Source organism: Phyllostomus hastatus, unplaced genomic scaffold, assembly GCF_019186645.2.
Source record: "Phyllostomus hastatus isolate PE091 unplaced genomic scaffold, TTU_PhHast_1.1 phas_scaffold_216, whole genome shotgun sequence".
In the NCBI taxonomy this organism is placed as follows: Eukaryota; Metazoa; Chordata; class Mammalia; order Chiroptera; family Phyllostomidae; genus Phyllostomus; species Phyllostomus hastatus.
In genome coordinates this window covers 7,230,087-7,250,156 of record NW_025334018.1, presented here as the reverse complement: position 1 = coordinate 7,250,156, position 20,070 = coordinate 7,230,087, and the positions used below count along the sequence as shown (strand labels likewise).

General features: G+C 49.2%; 3 protein-coding genes across 4 annotated transcripts; 2 read left to right on the top strand and 1 right to left on the bottom strand.

The window, feature by feature from the left end:
• Positions 1–470: 470 nt before the first annotated feature.
• BNIPL (BCL2 interacting protein like) lies at positions 471–9,220 on the top strand. 2 transcript variants are annotated; one of them, XM_045816767.1, is made up of 10 exons: positions 471–625; positions 1,470–1,565; positions 1,759–1,823; positions 2,235–2,375; positions 5,371–5,553; positions 5,725–5,827; positions 5,988–6,119; positions 7,020–7,106; positions 7,410–7,508; positions 8,420–9,220. In XM_045816767.1, exons 1-10 carry the CDS (start codon positions 582–584, stop codon positions 8,466–8,468), a joined length of 999 nt encoding a protein of 332 aa, XP_045672723.1. In that variant the 5' UTR covers positions 471–581; the 3' UTR covers positions 8,469–9,220. The 2 variants fall into 2 exon arrangements, with proteins under 2 accessions (XP_045672723.1, XP_045672721.1); XM_045816765.1 differs by having other exon boundaries at positions 2,235–2,459.
• A 123-nt stretch (positions 9,221–9,343) lies between these two features.
• Positions 9,344–11,611, top strand: CUNH1orf56 (chromosome unknown C1orf56 homolog). The gene is made up of 2 exons (XM_045816768.1): positions 9,344–10,501; positions 11,408–11,611. Exons 1-2 carry the CDS (start codon positions 9,488–9,490, stop codon positions 11,426–11,428), a joined length of 1,035 nt encoding a protein of 344 aa, XP_045672724.1. The 5' UTR covers positions 9,344–9,487; the 3' UTR covers positions 11,429–11,611.
• A 277-nt stretch (positions 11,612–11,888) lies between these two features.
• On the bottom strand, positions 11,889–19,581 carry CDC42SE1 (CDC42 small effector 1). Its single transcript, XM_045816722.1, has 5 exons — positions 19,442–19,581; positions 15,953–16,271; positions 15,287–15,397; positions 14,486–14,574; positions 11,889–14,210 (listed from the first exon to the last, which is right to left on the bottom strand). The coding sequence occupies exons 2-4, from the start codon at positions 16,004–16,006 to the stop codon at positions 14,500–14,502; spliced, it is 240 nt and encodes a 79-aa protein (XP_045672678.1). The 5' UTR covers positions 16,007–16,271; positions 19,442–19,581; the 3' UTR covers positions 11,889–14,210; positions 14,486–14,499.
• Between the last annotated feature and the right edge of the window lie 489 nt (positions 19,582–20,070).

Sequence of the window (20,070 nt, the reverse complement as noted above, 5' to 3'; positions counted from 1 at the left end):
CTCAGTCCACTGAGCCACACCAGCCAGGGCCCTATTGTACATTTTATATCTTCCTTCTGTTGACTCTTTTTGGGAATAAGGAGCAACAGTCTTTTATCTCCCCTCATCCTCAGCCTCTCTAATTTGTTTCTTTTCCCAGAACTATCTTTATAACACACTTCTGTGCCACTGATTTTGCTTATTCTCAAAAAGTAGGGCCAAGATAGTCCTAAACCAAAATGATTTTTACCGTTGCCTTTTTTTTTTTTTTTTTTTAAGAGCAGCTTCCAGATTCTGAGGAGTCTGGAAAGAAGAGCAGATTGCCTTCCTAGAGCCCTCCAAGACTAGCCATTTTAGAAAATGTACTCTCCCCAAAACCCTCCCCCACATAGGCATGGTTCTTCTTTTGGGCAAACCTGCTCTTTGGGAAAGGAGGTGGCAAAACCTGTTTGAAGGTGAGGTTACCTCCCTTCCACACCTTCCTTCTTAGAGGCAAGACGACAACAGCTGAGGCAGAGAAAGGTTTCCGGAGTGTTGAGGAGCTGGGGTAATCAGCTTCCTGACTTCTCCAGGAGTTTAAGGAAGGGGACAGGTTTCTGAAGATGGGAACTATGCAAGAGGCAGGAGGAAAGACATTGGATCTTGGGTAAGTGAGATCTTGGCTGACAATTAGAAACAAAAAGTGACTAGTCTTGGGACTTCCCCACCACCCAGCTCTTACTGGTTCTTATCTCGGGTTCCTAGAAGCAATAAAACTGTAAAAATTAATTTACAGAGAAGGAATGAGGTGGCTTTATTTAGGTAGGAAATGTTGGTATGGTATGGAACTGAGGACAGAGTCCAGGGTAATTCCCTATTGTGAGTGTTTTTGTTTTATTTTTTAAGGAAGTTTCTATATTTTGACTGGGATAAATCTGCCTGGTCTCTGTTTTCTAACCCCCACCCTCCAGAATGGCCATTAGGAAGGCAGACCCAGAAGTTTAGGTCCAGGTTCTCCTCAGCAAATCTATCTTCCTCTTTACCTTCTTGCCCCACCCCTCCACCCAGACCGTGGTTTCCCCTGACCACTCCCCAGCACGGCGGAGGACGGGCCCGTCTAGGTGCCATCTTCCTGAACTTTGCCCAGTGATAGATGAGCAGGTCTGTTGGCGTCCAGCCAATTATAATGTGGATTTTACTTAATCACCTCTACTGTGTAGGTGGAGCGACTGCCAGAGGAGTAAATATGATTAGTTTTACATTCTATCCTTTGCCCAAACCCTAACCCTAACCTAAACCCAGCAGTAGGAGTCATCTGTTCCCAGCAAGCGGCTAGCATAGTAGAAACATCTGTCTAGGAGAGGAGCTCTTATTAAGGCTTGCTCAGCTCTCTGCACCTTAATTCCTGCTCTTCATTCCAGTGTCTCCTACCTGCAATCTGGTTCCCTCGAGACACTACCTAGTTTGTCTCGTGATAATCTTTTCTGCCGGGGGTTGGGGGACTACCTTAGGGTCATGGAGAACGCAGAAGCAGCAGGACTAGCAGCATCCCTGAGGCCTGAGGAACTGGAGCTGAAGGAGGAGTGGCAGGATGAAGAATTCCCTAGGTGAGGGGATGAGAGGGAAGCTGGGAGACGGAAGGGATGGTCACAGATCGGGGGACCGGAATGTAAGTTAGAATGTGAAGAGGTGGAGAAAACTAGAGGTGATAACATTGTGGTGGGAAGAAAGAGTTGATGATACCTGGCTTGATGCCTTTAGCCTATATTTCTTCCCCCTTTTCATCTTTTTTTCCTCCAGTTTGCTTCCTGAGAAGGCTGACTCTTCTGAAGATCCTGACAATCCCAAAAGAGATTTACAGGCAGGTAGGTAAATTAGAACCTAGGCCTCAAGGTTTTTTGTTTTTAGGGTTTTTTTGCAGGGCAGGGGGGGTGATTCTGAGGGAGAAACATTGGTTTATTAGTCCACTTTTCCATCCATTCATTGGTTGATTCTTGCATATGCCTGGACCAGGGATCAAACACGCAACCTTGGCGTTTGGGGACAATGCTCTAACCAGCTGAGCCTACCTGGCTAGGGCTGGCCTCACGTTCTTAATTCTAACCCAGTGGAGGTTTATGCCATCCTCATCCTTTTGCAGTGCTATTTCCCCTTTCTCAAATGCCCCCGTGTTAATTCTTTTTTAGAATTCACCCCATATTATCACCTCTGTACACAGAAATTCTAAGCAACACACATGTCTGTCCACTTTTTTGTCTCGTCTCCCCCCACCCCAGGTACCCCCAGCACTTTAGCCCTATGTGGCCACCGCGCCATGCGTAAGCGTCTTTCTGCCACAGATTTGCGACTGAATTTGACAAAGGGGCCTGGAGATAATGAAGCTTCTTCCACCCACTCAGCACCTTCCTCTCCTGATGGTAGCTCTGACCTGGAAGTAGACGAATTAGAGACACCTTCAAGCTCTGAGCAGCTGGACAGTGGACATGAATTTGAATGGGAAGGTGGGAAGGAAGCATGAGGAATGAGCAGAAAGAAGTAGAGGCCCAAGTTAAAGCTCAGGATGGATTTAGTGGGACTGAAGTTAGAACTGATAAGGTGGGGACAGAGAGGCAGAGTGAGCAAAATTAATTCTTCAGAATAGAAAGGCAGAACCTAGGAATTCAATGTGAAAGAAGTCAGTAGAGGACGGGTGAGGTCCTTTGTTAATTAAGGAAAGCTGTTGAATGACTGACAGGTGCATGCCATCAATGAGCTAGAACTGGAGTTGTAAGGATGAATAAGATAATCCCTATCACCCTCAGGAAATTCTCTGTTTGGTAAGGAACAGATACAAATACATGCAATGGAAGCTATGATCTACATGTGCACAGGGCACCGAGTAGGCAGAGAGGAAGAGGTCGGTTCTGCTGGCGAGGCTGGGGAAGCCTTCACAGAGGAAGGGACTGAGCGGTTGCCAGGCAGTTGGAGATGCAGCCTGGCTGGAGAAGCAACTTGGGCAGTGCTGTGGCGTGTCGAGGGACTCAAAGGGTTGGGTATGACTCTAGATCCTAAGGAAAACTATTCACACTTCCGATGTCAAATGTGTGGATTTTCCCCACATTGACCAATTTTCAGACTATCCAGACACCCACTAGGTGTCCTTAAGTTCAGTTATGACACTAACTACCTGGAGTTAGTGCAGACCCCAGAGGTTAAGGGCTCAGTCCCACAAGACTGCCACCTCTCCCCCCACATCGAACACCTGTCTCATGTCCAGGTGTGTCACCTGTGCTTCAGATCAACTGGCTACCTACTACCCTCTTCTCAGGCTGGATAATTTGCTAGAATAGCTCACTAGAATTCAGAAAAACAATGTACTTACTGAATTACAAATTTATTAAGAGGATATGACTCAGGAACAGCCAGGAGGCAGAGATGCATGGGACAACGCATGTGGGAAGCCCTCTCCATGCCCTGTCCGGGCACACCACTCTCCCAGCACCTCCGTGTGTTAACCAGCCCAGAAGCTCTTCATACCCCTTCTGTCAGGGTTTTTATGGAGGCTTTGTTATGTGGGCGTGATTGATTAACTCACTGGCTTTAGTAATTACCACAGCCTCTAGGTTCTCTCCCCTCCCTTAGAGTTCCAGCCCTCTAGCCACCTGGATGGTTCCCCTGGCAACCAGCCACTCATCCTGAGGAGCTTTCCAAAGTCAACTCATGAACATAACCTCTCTGTTTGAAAGGGACTTGTTATGAATAGCAAAAGATACTCTTTTCACCTTTTGCATCAGGAGCTAGGGACAAAACAAAATATGTATATATTACTATATCATTGTATCACAGATATGAAGGGCTGGGAGGTGAAGAAAGAATGACGAAAGAGTGTTATGTTAAGTAGACAAGGTCAAATCATGGAGATCCTTGCTACCACGCTAAGGAGTTTAGATTTTATCTTAGGCAATAGGGAGTCACTGAATGCTTTTAATGAAGACAGTGAAATGACCAGATTTAATTGCTCTGAAAAGATTGAAAACAACCTAAGGGTCTCTCAGTAGGGTATTAATACTATTATGGTGCATCCATACAATGGAATACTAAGTTCTAGACAAATATATTTTTAAAGATTCTATTTATTCCCAGACAGAGGAGAAGGTAAGGAGAAAGAGAGGGAGAAAAACATCAGTGTGTGGTTGCCTCTCACCGCCCCCCGCCCCCCCACTATGGACCTGGCCCGCAACACATGCATGTGCCCTGACTGGGAACCGAACCAGTAACCATGTGGTGTGCAGGTCTGCACTCAATCTACTGAGCCACACCAGCCAGAGCTATTTATTTATTTATTTTTAGATTGAGGGTAAGGGAAGGAGACAGAGAGGGAGAGAAACATCAATGTGCGCCCCTACTGGGGTCCTGGCCCGCAAGCCAGGCATGTGCCCTGACTGGGAATCGAACCAGCAACCCTTTGGTTTGCAGGTTGGCACTCAATCCACAGAGCCACCCCAATCAGGGCTAGGCAAATATTTTTTAAGATGAGGAAGCTTTCTTTTCTTTCTTTCTTTTTTTTGAGGTAGCTCTTTCTATCACCATGCAGAGTTAGTGGGTGTAGCATATTGCCATTTGAGTAAAAAAGGTAGGGGAGAACAGAAAGTTTGTTCTAGCTGTGGTGTAGAGGGTGGAATGGAGAGAAACAAACTAAAGGCGGGGAGACCAGTTAGGAGGCTCGTGCTAAAGCCAGGTGACAACTGCTAAGAACCTGAACTGAGACAGTAAGAGGAAAGAATGATGAAAGAGTGTAATGGAGGTAGATGAAAGAGGATCTGGGGTCCAGCTGTCTTGAGGGCTGATAGAGAAGAAAGAGCCTTGGATGACGTACAGTTTTCTCTCTCAGGAAGCTGGATGGATGGGGCCATTCATCCAGAAAGGAAATAAGGGAGAGATGAGGAAGAGCATGAGTTTGAGTTGCACTTTGTATCTGGTGGCTTGGAGATGACAGAGACACCTAAAGTAGAGATGTCTAGTCTGGGCATTTAGGAATATCGGTCTGGAGTTAGGTAGAGAAGCCCAGGTTAAAGACGCAAATTTGGGAGTCGTCACCTTATTGATGGTAACTGAAGACATGGGAATAAATGACCTCACTCGATCATAGAAAGAAAGAATCTGGAAAAAAAAAAATGATAGTTGCAAGGACCATCAACCTACCATAGTGCAAGGTTAAATAAAGGCCACTGTCTAGTGAAAGTGAGGATAATGAGTCGCAGGAAATAGAAACCAGCAAGGGGTTGGGTGTATTGAACAAACCAGGGCTAAGATTGTGGGGACAAATTGAGGAATGGGAGGTTGGAGTAATAGATTCTAGGAATCTGGGGAAGATACGAGATACTGAAAGTGTGTATTCTGCTCTGTTGATCCTTCCCCATCCCTCTCTTTTAGATGAGCTGCCCCAGGCAGAGGGTCTAGGAGCCAGTGAGGCAGCTGAAAGGCTGGGCCAGGGTTGTACGTGGGATGTGGCTGGAGATAATGGTCATCGCTGGAGGGTGTTCCGAACAGGGCAGCGGGAGCTGCGAGTGGACATGACGGTCATTGAGCCCTATAAGAAAGTCCTGTCTCATGGAGGTAATGGCTAGCATAAGTGGAGGTGTAAGAACTGTGACTCACTGAATAAAATGCCTAAGCTGGAAACTCAGTTATTGAGCTCACACTCCTTCTGTAACTTCCAGACACCCTCAACCTAAGCATGTCTGTCAGTATACCTTTGTTGACTAAAATTTCCATTGTCCTTCCCAGGTTACCATGGTGATGGCCTCAATGCTGTCATCCTCTTTGCTTCCTGTTATCTACCCAGAAGCAGCATCCCCAACTATACCTATGTCATGGAACACTTATTTAGGTGAGATGGGAGGCCTGAGAGGCTCCAGGTTGGATGTTAGGGAGGGAGAAGTAAAAAAGAACCCCCCTCTTTAGCAGTAGCTGATTGTAGAGTCTACAGTAATGTCCCTCTCACCCCCCACACCCCCCACTTCCCTGACCGTTTTGTCCCCCCCACCCAGGTATATGGTGGGAACTCTAGAGCTGCTGGTAGCTGAAAATTATCTGCTTGTTCATCTGAGTGGAGCCACAGGCAGAGCCCAAGTTCCACCTCTGAGCTGGATCCGCCAGTGTTACCGGACTCTGGATCGGCGGTGAGCCTCAGGACGAGGGGGGTCTCAGAACGTGAGTCTGTCTTATCTCTTTCTTTTCCATCTTTACATTCGTTCTTCTTCCACTTAGTTCCTCCTTGTTTTTGTCCCTCTATACCTTTTCTAAGCCTTTTCTAGGTCTTCTGTTCTCTCTTGGAGTCAGAGAAAGCAAGTTTGAAATGTTCTCTTTGCCATTTACCAGCTGTGTGATTTTTGTTTTGTTTTGTTTTGTTTTGTTTTATCAGCTGTGTGACTTTTGATAAGTCACTCAACCTTTCTGGGATTCAGTTTCCTTATCTAGAAAATGGCAGTGGGAGTACCCTTGCCACTGGGAATCTATGAAAATCAAGTAAACCAAAGTGGCACATTGCCTGGCACCTAGAAGGCACGCCTTCCTTTTCCCACGGTCCGGTCATTTATTTCACTTCAGTCCATTGTCTTCTTTGTGTTCATCCCTGACCCACAGATTTTCTCCCCCCAATGTTCCTTCCTTTCCTCCATCTTCCCTTTGCTCGTTTTTCTTTTTCTTCTTCCTCCTTCTTTATTTTCTCCTCACTGGTTTTCCTCCACCTGGGGTTTTATAAATAAATAAAGAAAAAGTGCAGAGATGGAAAAGTGTACCCAAAGGGCTTTATACAAAGGAAGGGCACAGGAGGGGAAATGGGGTAGCGAAGACCAGGCTGAGGGATTCTAAGAGGAGAACTTCCTAAGAAGGAGGAACCCAGAGGTGAAAAAAATGGATGGAGCTGAGAGTGCAATGAAAAGAATGGGGGTCAGACCCAGTTGCCAGAAAAATCTAGATGTTAGAGAAATGAAGGAAGTTCAAGTACTGAATGTAGCTCCACCTGCCCTTCAGGCATGAAGGTAGAAGAAGAAATAGAATGATCTCCGATTCTCCTTCAGGCTAAGGAAGAACCTGCGCGCCCTGGTGGTTGTCCATGCTACGTGGTACGTGAAGGCATTCCTGGCGCTGCTTCGACCCTTCATCAGGTGGGTCCTAGCTCTGGGGACAAGGATGCTTTCCCTTCCCCTTCTTCCCATTTTCTTTTTCTTCCTTAAAAAAAAAAAAAAAAAGGAGTTTATATGAGCCAAATTGATGACATAAGCCATGAAACAAGATCTCAAATGGTCCCCCTACTTTTTCCCATTTTCAAAATCAAGAGTTAGAACTTGCCCCACCCTGACTCTTTCTAGCCTTTTAACCCTTCTCTACTTGTTACCCTTCCCTCTGTAAGGGTCTCCAGGAGCCCTCTTCCCAGTATACAACACATGTGGTTTATCCCCTCTTTTCAGTTCCAAGTTCTCGAGAAAGGTTCGTTTTCTGAATAGCCTGGGAGAACTGGCCCAACTCATCTCCTTGGATCAGATCCACATCCCTGAAGCTGTCAGAGAGTGAGTCCTGAGCTTAAGGATAAAGGTTTTGGGGTGGGATATGTAAAACCATTTTCTTTCTTTCTTTCTTTCTAAGATTTTATTTATTTATTTTTAGAGAGGGGAAGGGAGGCAAAAAGAAGGGGTAAGAAAGATCAATGTGTGGTTGCCTCTTATGCGTTCCCTACTGGGGACCTGACCAGCAACCCAGGCATGTGCCCTGACTGGGAATTGAACCAGTGACTGTTTGGTTCACAGGCTGGTGCTCAATCCACTGAGCCACACTAGCCAGGGCTAAAGCCATTTTCTTAATGCTTTGGGGTAGTTACAAAGGAACTAAAAGCCAGAGGACCTGTTCTCGGATGTTTCAAGGTCTCTGGGAAAACTGCATATACCTCGAGAAGAAATTAAGAACACTAATATATCCAATCAAAACAAATGAAAAACTATAGAAGTGCTAAGGCAACAAGGAATAAAGGAATAACCACAGCACAGAATTTAGAGGAGATTCACCTCTGGCTGGTGTAGCTCAGTGGATTGAGCACTTGCCTGCCAACCAAAGGATCACTGGTTCGATTCCCAGTCAGGACATATGCGTGGGATGCAGGCCAGGTCCCCAGTAGGGGCCTGTGTGAGAGGCAACCACACACTGGTGTTTCTCTTCCTCTCTTTCTCCCTTCATTTTCCTCTGTATAAAAATAAAATCCTTTTTAAAAAAGAATTTCGAGGAGATTCCCTAGAAATTAGAAAGGAATATGGTTGTTGGCAGTGAAAAGAAGAGACTATCCAGTGAGGGAGGGGCACTAGGGAGTAAAGGATCCTAAGTGATGACCAACTCAAGCATCCCACCTTCCAATCTTCCCACCTTCACCTGGCCTCTTTCTCCAAACCACTGAGTGAAACCCAGGCCCACTTATTTTTCTCTCTTCTAGGCTGGACCAGGATCTCCATGGCTCATCCGACTGGAATAAAGGGTCTTAGTACCAAGCAAAGATATTTATCTGCCTACACCTTAACCCATCGCTGGATCTTCACAGCCCGATGGGGTGTCATTCCTCCCTCAACCTTGCCTTCAAAGCGGGGCTTTGAGGTCTGGAACTTGATCTGCTGGGAGACTTTCATTTCAGCATGTAGTGGCATTTTGTATGGGAAAGTGCAAAGCTGTGGGTCTTAATCTTGCTTGAGCTGTAGGACCTTGGGCAGATAACTTCATCTCAGTGAGTCATTTTCACCCTTTTAAAGGAAGGGGCTGAGATCCTTTCCACTTGGGGTATCCTAGCAGTCTGTGAAGGCGAGGGGCTATGGGAAGGGCACAGCTTAACACTGCCAGCCTGCTGGGAGCAGACAGGAGTCCGCTCAGGAATCTTGGAGGACCCCTGTAAACCCCTCTTCCTCAGTCATCCCCATGTCATCAGTCATGTCTGCTGCCTGTGAGCCTGGGAAGAAGTGTTTTCAGAACCTTTCTTAGCCATGGCCGGGACTCAGTTGGTTAGAGCCATGGTTGCAGGTTCCATCCCCTGTCAGGGCACATGCAAGAAGCAACCAATGAACACATAAGTGGAACATAAATAAGTGGAACAACGAATTGATGTTTCTCTCTCTCTCTCTCTCTCTCTCTCTCTCTCTCTCTCTCTCTCTCTCTCTCTCTCTCTCACACACACACACACACACACACCCCTTTCTTTAGTCAATTCAGATGTGTAGTGGTTAATAAATTGCGAAGAGAGATTGAAGCTGTGTGCCAAGGAAGCGAACTGCTCTTTCCCCAGCCCCTCACATCACAATCCGGCGCCTGCCAGTGGCGTCCTGCGGGAGGGGTTTTAAGGACTTTCGGCCGAGCCGGGGCTGCGGGGCCGAGGGCCTGGGGGAGGGGCGTGGCGCGCGCAGCAGAGCCCCTCGTTCTAACGACCCAGTGGCCCGGCGGAGAGGGGAAGGCAGAGGAAGTAGGAGTCCCGGCCTCCGTCACTGGCCTCCCTTTGAGCCCCACACGGTCCAGCCCCATGGTCCCCGCCGCCGGCGCGCTGCTCTGGGCCCTGCTGCTGAGTCTGGGGCCCCCAGCGGCGGCGGGGGCCCAAGACCTGACTTCAGCTGGGACGCAGCCGGTCAGTTTCCGCTCGGGAGGCACGATGACCCGCAAATACCGGACCATCCCCCGCACCGGCGTTCCCCCGAAGAGGAAGGTAATAATGGAGGATGATGAGGATGACGTCGTGGCCAATGCTGACCGCTTGGCCGGCCCCGCTGCTGCCGAGCTCTTGGCCAGTACGGTGTCCACGGACATCAGCAGGTTGCGTTCGTGGGAGCGAGGTGGGGATGGGTCTTTGGAGGAAGGGGTTATGATTAATGCCCAAAAGAATAACAGTGACTTAGAGGTCGCCAGTACGATATCCAGCACTACAACGAAGTTAACCTCGAGGTTTGCAGCGAATATCCAGGATCCGGAATACAGGCTGACCACAAGCCTGCAGCCCTCCACCTGGAGATCTGAGAACCCCGAGCACCCACCCCTCTCGGACACCAGCCTGACCCGGTGGTCCACAGCAGGGTCCACCCTCAGACCCCGGATCTCAACCACAGTCATGCCTCCTCCCGAAGACCTGAGGCTGGTGCTGATGCCCTGGGGCCCCTGGCACTGCCACTGCAAGTCGGGCACCATGAGCCGGACCCGCGCCGGGAGGCTGCAGGGCCTTTCAGGGCGCCTTCGAGTAGGGGCACTGAGCCAGCTCCGTACAGAGCACCGTCCTTGCACCTACCAGCAATGTCGCTGTGATCAGCGTCTTGAGGAGTGCCCGCTGGACTCGAGCCCCTGTTCTGACGCCAGCTGCAGCAGTGGGACGACCACCACCACCACCACCACCACCACCACCACCATAGAGCCCCTCAGCTCCCGACTGAGACCCAGCCCCCTGCACTTAGTCAGCCCCAGCCCGGCTCTCCTGTTTTGGAGGCAGGTCAGGACCGGGCTGGAGGATATTTGGAACAGCCTCTCTTCAGTGTTCACAAAGATGCAACCAGTAAGTGTTTAGTGATGAGCCAGGATCTTTGATGATGGATCTGAGAAAGTCCCCATAGCCAAAACCCTGTCACTAAACCCAGTGTGCTTGCATGAACTGCTATATTTTGTTACAGATTCATAATATTCATTGGTTTCTTCACATTATTGTTGCCCATGGATTCCACCTGTGTTATATCTTGAACAACTGGTTGGTTTTTAGGCAACATGAATTATTGGTCATCAGATGGTAATTGACCAAATGGTTAAGATTGTAGATATGTAAAGATTTTTTTTTTACTGTTGTGGTTTTTATTTTAATTGTTCAAGTACAGTTTTCTGAACCCTTATAAAGAATTCTTGATGCACAGATAATTAATGGACATAATTGAGGTCTTGCTATGTGCACTTTACCGGGATCTGTCCTCCACCAACCCTATGAGGTATTATTATCCTCACTTTACAGATAAAGAAATCAGGGTTTACAAAGCTACTAAGTGGCAGTCACAGCAGGATTTAAAGGAGTGCCAGGTTTGACACCAGTGCCAATGCTCTTAACCACCATCCCCAAGAACTCTCCTGGGATTATTCCCAGCAACCTAAGAATTCCCAAGGAAGGACAGTCCTCTGCTTTACCAAAAGAGCTACCAAGTGCTCTGGTTGACCCAATCAAATATTTTCCATCGATAGGCTGACAGGACCTTTGAGGAAAGGGAAAGGATAAAATGTGTACACGGTCATTTTGCCAGTTTGTTTTTGTCTTCTCCATGTGTCCAATGCCCTTATTCAGTAATTTTTAAAAAGCATCAACAGGGGGCAGTAGTGTTGAGGGAATGAGGGTTTGTGGGAGAGGGAGATGAAGCAAGGAAAAAAGAACTAGATGTCATTATAATATTTCCCCTTTTCTCTGTTTTGTTTCCTTACTCAGATAGACAGAAACCGGAGGTAATGGCCACTTGATCTGCGAGAAGAGGTGTCAGCATCTCAACCCCTCCACCCCTTTCCATCCCAGCCCCAACTGGGTATTAGTACAGAAAAAACATTGTTTGGTCTTGTGTCTTTTTCCAGAGTTATCTGAGGGATAGACCAAAAATCTCGTAAAATGAAAAACTGGGTAGCTAGCATCATCTTCCTTGAGCCCTTCCCATCGCCCAGCATAAAATGTTGTTCATCTTCTTCATTTCCAAAGTTGGTTTTTAAAAAGTACTTCTCTCCAAAAACCTCAGATGAGTGCCAAACAGGAGCTGAGCCCTTAGAAGATGATGTGGTCTTGCCTTCCTAATATTCAGTCTTCTTTTCTCCACAGAAAGGGCAGTGGTACAAATCCCAAGTCAGCCACTTTCCAGGAGTTACCTTCATCAGCCAGATCTAACCCAACATACACCCATAGTGATTAATTACTCTGTGACTATTTTGCTTAAACTTTTTATTTGAAAAAAAAATGTATTCAGAAGTCCAACAAATTTTCAATATAAATTATGACTCTCAAACCTATTCCCATCACTCTAAATATTGTCAAGTGATGGTAGCATACACACTGGAGAAGGTGGCTAAAGGAGAGAGAGCACCAAAGAAAAGATTGTGTCCAAAGAATCAGCATAAGAATAAGGCCTAAAATCAGGGTGATGAGATTCCAGGAGCTGCCGTCTTTCTACCCTATCTTGTCAACCCTTCAGATCTAGTAAAACCCTCATGCTATTGAGCTACTTAAGGGCAACAGGATGAGCTACTTTCAAGAGCAGCTAGCTAGACTGGAACAGAGTAAACTGGGGATGTATCTCTATAAGCAATCTCAGGCCCTGAAAAACTTCAGGAAATACCTTGAAACTTGAAAAAATTAGAACCTCAGTCACTGTAGATGGGGGCAAACTGTGTGGAGGGTGGAATCAATAGAGCGGATCCTCTGTTCCCACATCCCTGACCCCCCACTACCATCAAGACAGTATGCTTCCTGTTAGTGAGCTACTGGGACTCCTGCATTCTGGGCACAGGGCAGGCAGGAGCTCATTGGCTCTGTTCTGCCTTCCTAATCTTCCCGGCAAGGAAGGGGCCAGAACAAAAAACACCTGAGAAAACAAAGTGCCTAAAGACCCTGCTCCTCCATTACTTTCCCACCTAAAGCAGACCCTTGAGCCAGGTGAGGAGTGGGACCTGTTCTTCAGACAAAACTCCCTGAGTCTTATTTGTGTCTGATTCCACACATTGAGCACAGAAATAGAGCTTAAAATTTGGGGAGGACAGTGCTGGGGTGTCTATGGCTCTACTGCTTTTCTCTCCCTCCCTTCCCCAATGCCACCACAGCAGGGAACCCCTCCTCCAGAGAGCAAGAAGGCAACAGCATAGTGCATGTCCACTACAGAGAAAACCCCTGCAAGCACAAGCAACACAATGAATAAAGAACTGTTTGGAGATGACGTGCAGCCCATTAAGCCTATTTTACAGAGGGTCTAGTTCATCAAGTCTCGGGCTTAGGATGAATAATGGAATGGGGGTAGGGAGAGGACAGAGAAATCACTTAAGAGAAAAATAGGTTGACTCTAGAGCAGTGGCTCTCAACCTGGGGTGCTTTTGCTCCCTAGGAGGCACTTGGCAACGTCTGGGGACATTTTTGGTTATCACACTTAGGGTGGGCCAGAGATAACTGCTAGCAATCCTGTGATGCACAAGTTAGTCCCCGACTCCTAAGAATTACCCAGTCCAAAGCGTCAAGTGTCTCGACTGAGAAACCTTGCTCTATGGGTCTCCTTGCTCCCAGGCTGTGAGAATCTTAAGTTTCCTAAACTCACAGATGATTGTTTTCAATCACCTTCCATCCCTGTTGGTCAGGAAAGCAGTCCACCCTGAGGCATAACTCCTAGTTGTGCTGCATTCTGGGTATCTCTCCAGATCCCTCTCCCTCCTCTCACCCGGGCCAGCAGGGAGGTTGGCGGAGCGCAGGCCAGGTCCTCAGGGCTTAATTGGAATACCATCAGGTTAAGATCCATCTCTTACCTTAACTCTTACTCAATGGGAAGCAATAAGGTTCTTAGCAGGGATGGTGCTAAGATGTAACAGAGGTAACAGCAGGGTGGGGGTAATTAAGAGAACTCAAATTAAAAATTTAATTTAAAAAAAGGAAAGATACTGGAGAGTTAGCAATGCTACAGAAACAGGGTTAGAGGTCTAACTAGAGAAAGATGCTGGTATTGGCAAGAGCAATATTGAGGAGCTTGAGCTTCAGGCCTGAGATTGAGAGAGTAGACTCGGCAGAGGTCACCATCCCAGCCCCTGCTTGACAACTGCTTCAGTTCATTCCAGAAGGAAGGAGGAGGGCAGGGAGGTAGGGAGCTTCTCAAAAAAGCCAGCTTCAGCTTGGTAACCTCGCCCACCTACCATTTAAAGAGTTCCAGGTTAATAGTTTAAAAACAGGTGGCACCCAGACCATCATTCAGGAGAAGGGACCTCATCCCAGGTTTCCAGAAACTCCTATTTCAGATCTGAGAGAGTCCAGGGCTTCAGCTGAGCTCCTCTGGCCCATCAGTAGTCACTTGGTCAGTCCTGCTGCCTTGACCCCATCTCCAGGAGGGGCTCTAGCCAGAGGGAGCAGAGGGAGTCCAGCCCCCAAGCCTTTTGAGGCACTATCAGGCAGATAAAGAAAAGAGGGCCCTGGGGGCACTGGTTCAAGGAAGGATCTGGTGGGGTCAGCATCTCTTCTGGGCTGGGAACAGAGTGGAAACTTCAGACAGCACAACCTGATTTAAAAAAGAAAAGAAAACAAAACAAACAGATTACCCTCAAAGAAAACCAAGGCCTTAGGGAGAAAGACACCATCAAGTGCAGACTATTTCCACAGTGTGTTCTTTTCTCTATTTCTGCCTGTACATCTCTTTCTCTTTTCTGGATCCTACATTACTGACCCTCCCAGTCTAGTTCTTCCTTGGATTTTCACTCTTGCAGATGATGGGCATTCCAAGGCAGGGCATCAGCAGGTGCTGAAGGTGTTGAGTGGCTTTCTCTAATCACTCACCATTCCTGTTGGAGCTACAAGCCCCTCGAGTTGCTCCAAGGCCTGTCTCGGTTTCCTTTGGATCTCATCTGCTCCTGAACCGCACCTGTCTGTGAAAAAGCACAGGTGAAACCCTCTCCTAAGTCTTCATGCCTCACAGTAAGAGATCTCCCACGTGCCCTCCAGGGAAGAGGCTGATCCCATCTCCTTGACAATAAAATCATCGGGAAAGGTTAAAATTAATCAGTATTCTTCCAAGGGAGGTCTCAATGCCTTCCTCCACAGTGGCCTTTGTGAGGATGAGATAAATATTAGTCTTTTACTAATAAGATCCTCTCACAAAGGACCCTATCATAGTTATCTCAGTTTAGCAGTTGGTGAAGAGACTCCTTCATTATCTCCACGCCCATTTCCCTTATTTCAAGAGAGAAACACAGATGTTATTTAAGACAGAGGTGCTTGGCCTTTTTCCTGCCCCAACATTCCCAACCACAATATGACTTCCTGTGGCACTGAGACAGCAGTTTTCTGTTTCACCTTCAGGTGACTAGAAGGAAGGATATGATTTTTGGAAAAAGACATATATACCTCCTATCGCAATTAACAACAGCCTGCTAATTGTAAAGATGAGGGAGCCTCGGCCAGGGTGAAAAGGTCAGCCCTGAAATGCCAGGTCCCAGGTTTATGCAACTGGTGACTAGGACTAATTCTAGCTTCATACTTCCCACCCAGGATTCTGTTCTGTCCCCTGCTTGAACTTTCAAAAAGAGGAACAGTTCTGGGCCACAACCCCATAGCAGCCTGCCCCCGTTCCCTTATTACCATGGCAAGTCCATCTCCAGCCCCCATCTCCCCAGAGCCGATGTGAGTCAGGTGGACAAAATTCATCGGTTCCCCAATCATGGTCCGGTCAATCCGTCTCCTCTTCTTCTTCTGCTTGCAGAAAACAGGGGAGTTATGTCTGAAACCCACCTCCACTCCTGCAGTCACAGGAGAGGAAGCAAAAAAGAGTCTTGAAAACGACTAAGGGAAGAGCTGAGGGCCTGGTAGGAAAGGGGACATGGTGCTCTAACAGGGAAATAAATCACCGGGGACTGAAAGGCAAGGCTGGGAGAACAAACACGGCGAGGACACAGGCAGGGTGGTGAGGGCAGTGGCCCTCAGAGTGAATGCTGGACCAAGAAAGGACATGTCAAAGTCACCTCTGGCTGATGAGGAAACAATGGGGAAAACTGACAGGTATTAAGCTCCACCTACAAGCCTGGCCAGGCTCAGAATGGGCAGGAACAGGAAGTGATAGCTAGGACTATTCGCTTCTTCCATCATCCAGTCCCCTTGGCTCTAGTGCGGACCTGCCTGCCCACAGAAACTACCCTGTCAGAGAGGGAGGTAAGAAGAGCGCTTTTTAGCAGATCCCAGATCATGTGTCTACTTCATAGTATACGGTAACTGATTTCTGTGTGTTGGGGTGGGGGTGGGGACACTCACCGGCTGGGGTTTCTCCACCACACAGCAGCCCAGTTTGTGCCAAAATTCACTCATGTTCCCTGATGGTTCCAGTTTCACTCCTCTGCCCTGGGCCCCCACAGGGCTCTCGCTCTGGTGCCTGGACCGCCCACTCCTCGCTCCCTTCAGGTGTAACAACGCCCTGGGTTCACTCAGCAGGATGGGTCTAGAGAAAGTAGAGTCCTCCGAAGCCTTAGCTGAGCAGCAAGGGTCAGTGACCCAGACCCTGAGAGACTAGCAGAGCCAGGAGAGGGAAGTGGGCAGGCAGGCACAAGGGTATGTCTTCCTCAGGCTTGGAACCCTGGATGAGCAGAGAGGAGAGAGAGAAGAAAGGTTACTGAGAAATCCCCCCCACCTCGAGAAGCCCCATCCCAGATTCCTGTTTTCCCTTTAAGCCCCTAGTCCTGTACCCAACACTAACCTCCTCCAAATGGAAGAACCCCACAGTCTGACTCTCAGAGAAAGGACAAGAACCAAAGCACACCACGGGGTTAAGGAGCAGTAGCTGTTGGTACCGAGGGACAGGAAGGGAGCTGGGAGCACTTAGGGTGATAGGAGGGGACCAAAGGATAGTGGCAGAAATGAGCAAAGTTTGGGGGTACTACAAACTCTACCTCCCTCCTCTCTGGGTTTAGGGCAGAAGGGGAGGGGCATTTAAGTGACTTTGAAGAGGAAATGGTGGTTTTTTGTTCTCACAAACAAGGCCTCCACCCTGTCCCTCCCTTTTTCCTAACCTTACCCTGAACACCTACATTTTCTTTAAGATCTTGACTACTTAAGTCCTAGGTGCCTAACTATAGCAGGATGATCCTCAACAAAGACTTTCCTCAGTGAGAAATTTCTTCTCTCTATTCCCTGCCCTTGTTCTTCCTCATTTCCCTCAACTCCTCCCAAAGACATTTAACAGTTCCTTCATTACTTGACCTTGAGATCTTTCCTTAAGTCTATACACGCTCTGCTTCCCTGTGTCCTGTATCACTGCACTCCTGCACGTATACCTTCCAGCAAGTATGTGGCATGGCCGTTTCTCCATGCATGTGTCTTGTATAGATCATCTGTGTACAGGGTGCAGGACACGTGCCAGGTACCTTCTGTCCCATGAGAAATCTTTTCCAGCCTCCCCACCCTCTTCACATGTCTTATCGTGCCGCTGCTCTGCGCCTGCCTGCCTGCCTCCCCCCCCCCGCCCCGTGCCCTCCCTCCTCCCCTCATGCTGTGACCTGTCCTCTGCTCTCTCCTCACCACTTCCACCCCCAAGTGTCACCAGCCAACACAAGGAGCCTTCCAATAGCATTAGTGTCCAAGGAAGAACTTTCATTCCTGCCAGTCAGGTAGGTAGGGCACACCTGACTTCCCTGAATATTCATCACCCCATTTCCCCAGTCCTGTAACACAGGCAACCTCATAGTTTCCAAACAGGGCAGGTTTATAAATACTGCTCTTGAGCATGAATATGAATCTCCCCTCCCTCCAGGCCCGGAATCCTGAGGGTCTGGCACCCTAGACTCATCTAAGAGAGGAGTTTTTTTTGTTGTTGTTTGTTTTAACAGCCTTGACATGAGATTACACAAACACTGAGATATAGCTCCTAGCCCCGGCTGGTGTGGCTCAGTGGACTGAGTGCTGGCCTGCAAGCCAAAAGATATAGCTCCTAAGGGAGGGAAGGACCCAGGAGTCTGGGCTTTCTCTTATTTCCCTTCCCACCACTGGAGGGGAGGAGTAATGAGACAAGGCGGAAGTCAGAACACAGCTGTCCAGTGAGGGGAGCTGTGGTCAATGGGGAAGTCAGTCACAGGGTTTGTTGTGATGGTGGTGGCAGCCTGTGGTAAGAGTTGGAGGCAGGGGTGGGGGATGATGAAGAAAACAATGAAGAATCAGAGGAAACCCCCAACACCACCAGACAGGCTATACTGAGACTGGACTCTCCCCAGCACCCCTGCTCAAAGCTGAGTGGACAGAAGTGGACGGTGGGAGGGGAGAGAAGAGAAGGGGGGAGGAGAGAGGGAAAGGGGCAGTGGAGGGAACAAGGACGTTTCTGTTCCTTTTCCAGGGACCTGGCCAGAACTGAGTGGAGGGAAAGTGTATGTGTGGGACTTGGCATGAAATGACCAAGAATGATGAGAAGTGACAAGGAAATTCCATTCCCTAGGACATAGGACATAAGGGTCACTAAAACTTGGGTGGGGCGGCAGGGGGGGTCAGAGTGTGGAGAAAACTGGGCAGGGTGAAACTGGGGGTGGGAGAGTGGGGAGAACAAGGCTGGAAAAGTGAGAGTGATTGGCAGCCACTCTCATTCTTTAAAATATCTAGACATTGGGTTGGGGAAAACACTAAGTCCTGAGCTGGTGAGCCCAGGAAGAGGTATGGAATCCACTGCCCACTATTTCAACCCCGCTGTGAAGGGGAGGAGCTGGGAAAGCAGCAGGAGGTATCAGAATGAAATCACATAAATCCGGAAGCTGACAGCCAAGTAGCTCTGAGAACTAGGACCGCGTCCCAAATAGGAAGGGTGAATTGGAGCTGGGAAAGACACCAAGGTCACACCGGGGCTTAGCAGCTTCAAAACTACCGGGAGTGAGCAGGAGAAGGGATGGGAGAAAGGTTCCAGGGAGGAAGGATGTGCAGAGGTAGTTCCCCGGTCCCTGGTCTAGCCCCAAACCGGTTTTCCCGGTCCCGCTGCCTGCAGCCCCAAGGCCTCCAACCCGCTGCCTGACAAGCCTTCACAAGAAGCAGCTGGAGAGAAAGAGAAAGAAAGAGGAGGAGAATTAAAAGAATGGGGTGGGCAATAAGCCCAGGGCTGCAGCTGGTCCCCTGTGGAGACCTCCAGACATGAAGGGCTACCGAGGCGCTCTAGAGAAGTAGGGGCAGACCCCACTTTTCAGGCAAGTGACAGGCACGTACCCCAGCACCAACTGTGCCCTTGACCAGGGAAGGTCTTGTGGGGGCTTAAGATGAAACAGAAATAGGCCCTAAGCTCCCCCTCCCCAGTATGTTCAGTCATTCCAGTCACACAGACTCTATTTCTGCCAACCCCCCAACTCTACGCAGAAATTCTCTGCTCTGCCCAACGCTGAACTAGGATTGGGACCCCTTGGCGAATCTTTAGGATTTGTCACTGTCTTCCGTGGCTACCTAACTCTCAAATTTAAATCTTCCAAGACCCAGAACGGCTCCACTTTGTCCGGCACACGCCACCACCGAGGTCACTGAGCCTCAGAGGAGACTTTCTCCCTCTCCCACCTCCCCCAACACCCCAAACCCTCCTTTCCCTTCTGTTGCTCGGCGGCCTCGCCCTGCGCGCCGCAAGAGCGTTGGATGAGGGCGGTTACTCAAGGGCGCAGCCCGTGTCCCACCGACCCAGGCAGTCCACAGCCCTGGACACCCTCCTCCCCCACCCCCAGCATCCGGTGCAGCGCCCTCGGGCAGGGCAGGCGGGGCGCCCCGGCGCGGGGACCAGTTCCACGGTCTCACCTGCTTTGCTCCAGCATCAGGGCGCCCGGCTGCAGCTAGTGGGGGGCTCCCGCTCCGTGCCGGCCAGTGTGGGGGTTACCGGACTTGCTCCTCCGCGCGGCGGAGAGCGAGGGCGGGCCGGCAGAGGTGGGGCTGGCCGAGGGCGGAAACGGCGGCGACGCGATTACGAAACCCGTCCGGCTGGGAGGCGAGTGCACAGCTCCCCCCTGGACTGATGCGGCACTGCACGGGGAGGGCCTGGGAGCAGGCCTCGTGAGCCCGCGAGGCCCACCGCCCCTGCTCTGCGCACTGCGGCTTGTGGACCCCTCGGTGAGGGCCGGGGACCCAAGCTGAGCCCCCTGGAATTGCAGTTTGCCTTTGCGCACCAGGCATTGGGGGGGCAAAACGAAACGGACCCCCCAAATTCCTCAGACCCAGCCAAATTCCGAGTTTCTCAGAAGCACCCCCCCCCACCCATCTACCCCAAATGAAAACCGGGCTCGGTTTATTATTTACCCATTGTGAGGATGGGGAGGCTAGTCGGAAGGAGTAGGGTTTGGAGAGAGGAACGGAGAATTTTCCTGAATCTCAAAAACATTTAGTAACCTGAAATCCTTAAACTAGGTAATAAAGGGGCACTCTATTGTTGT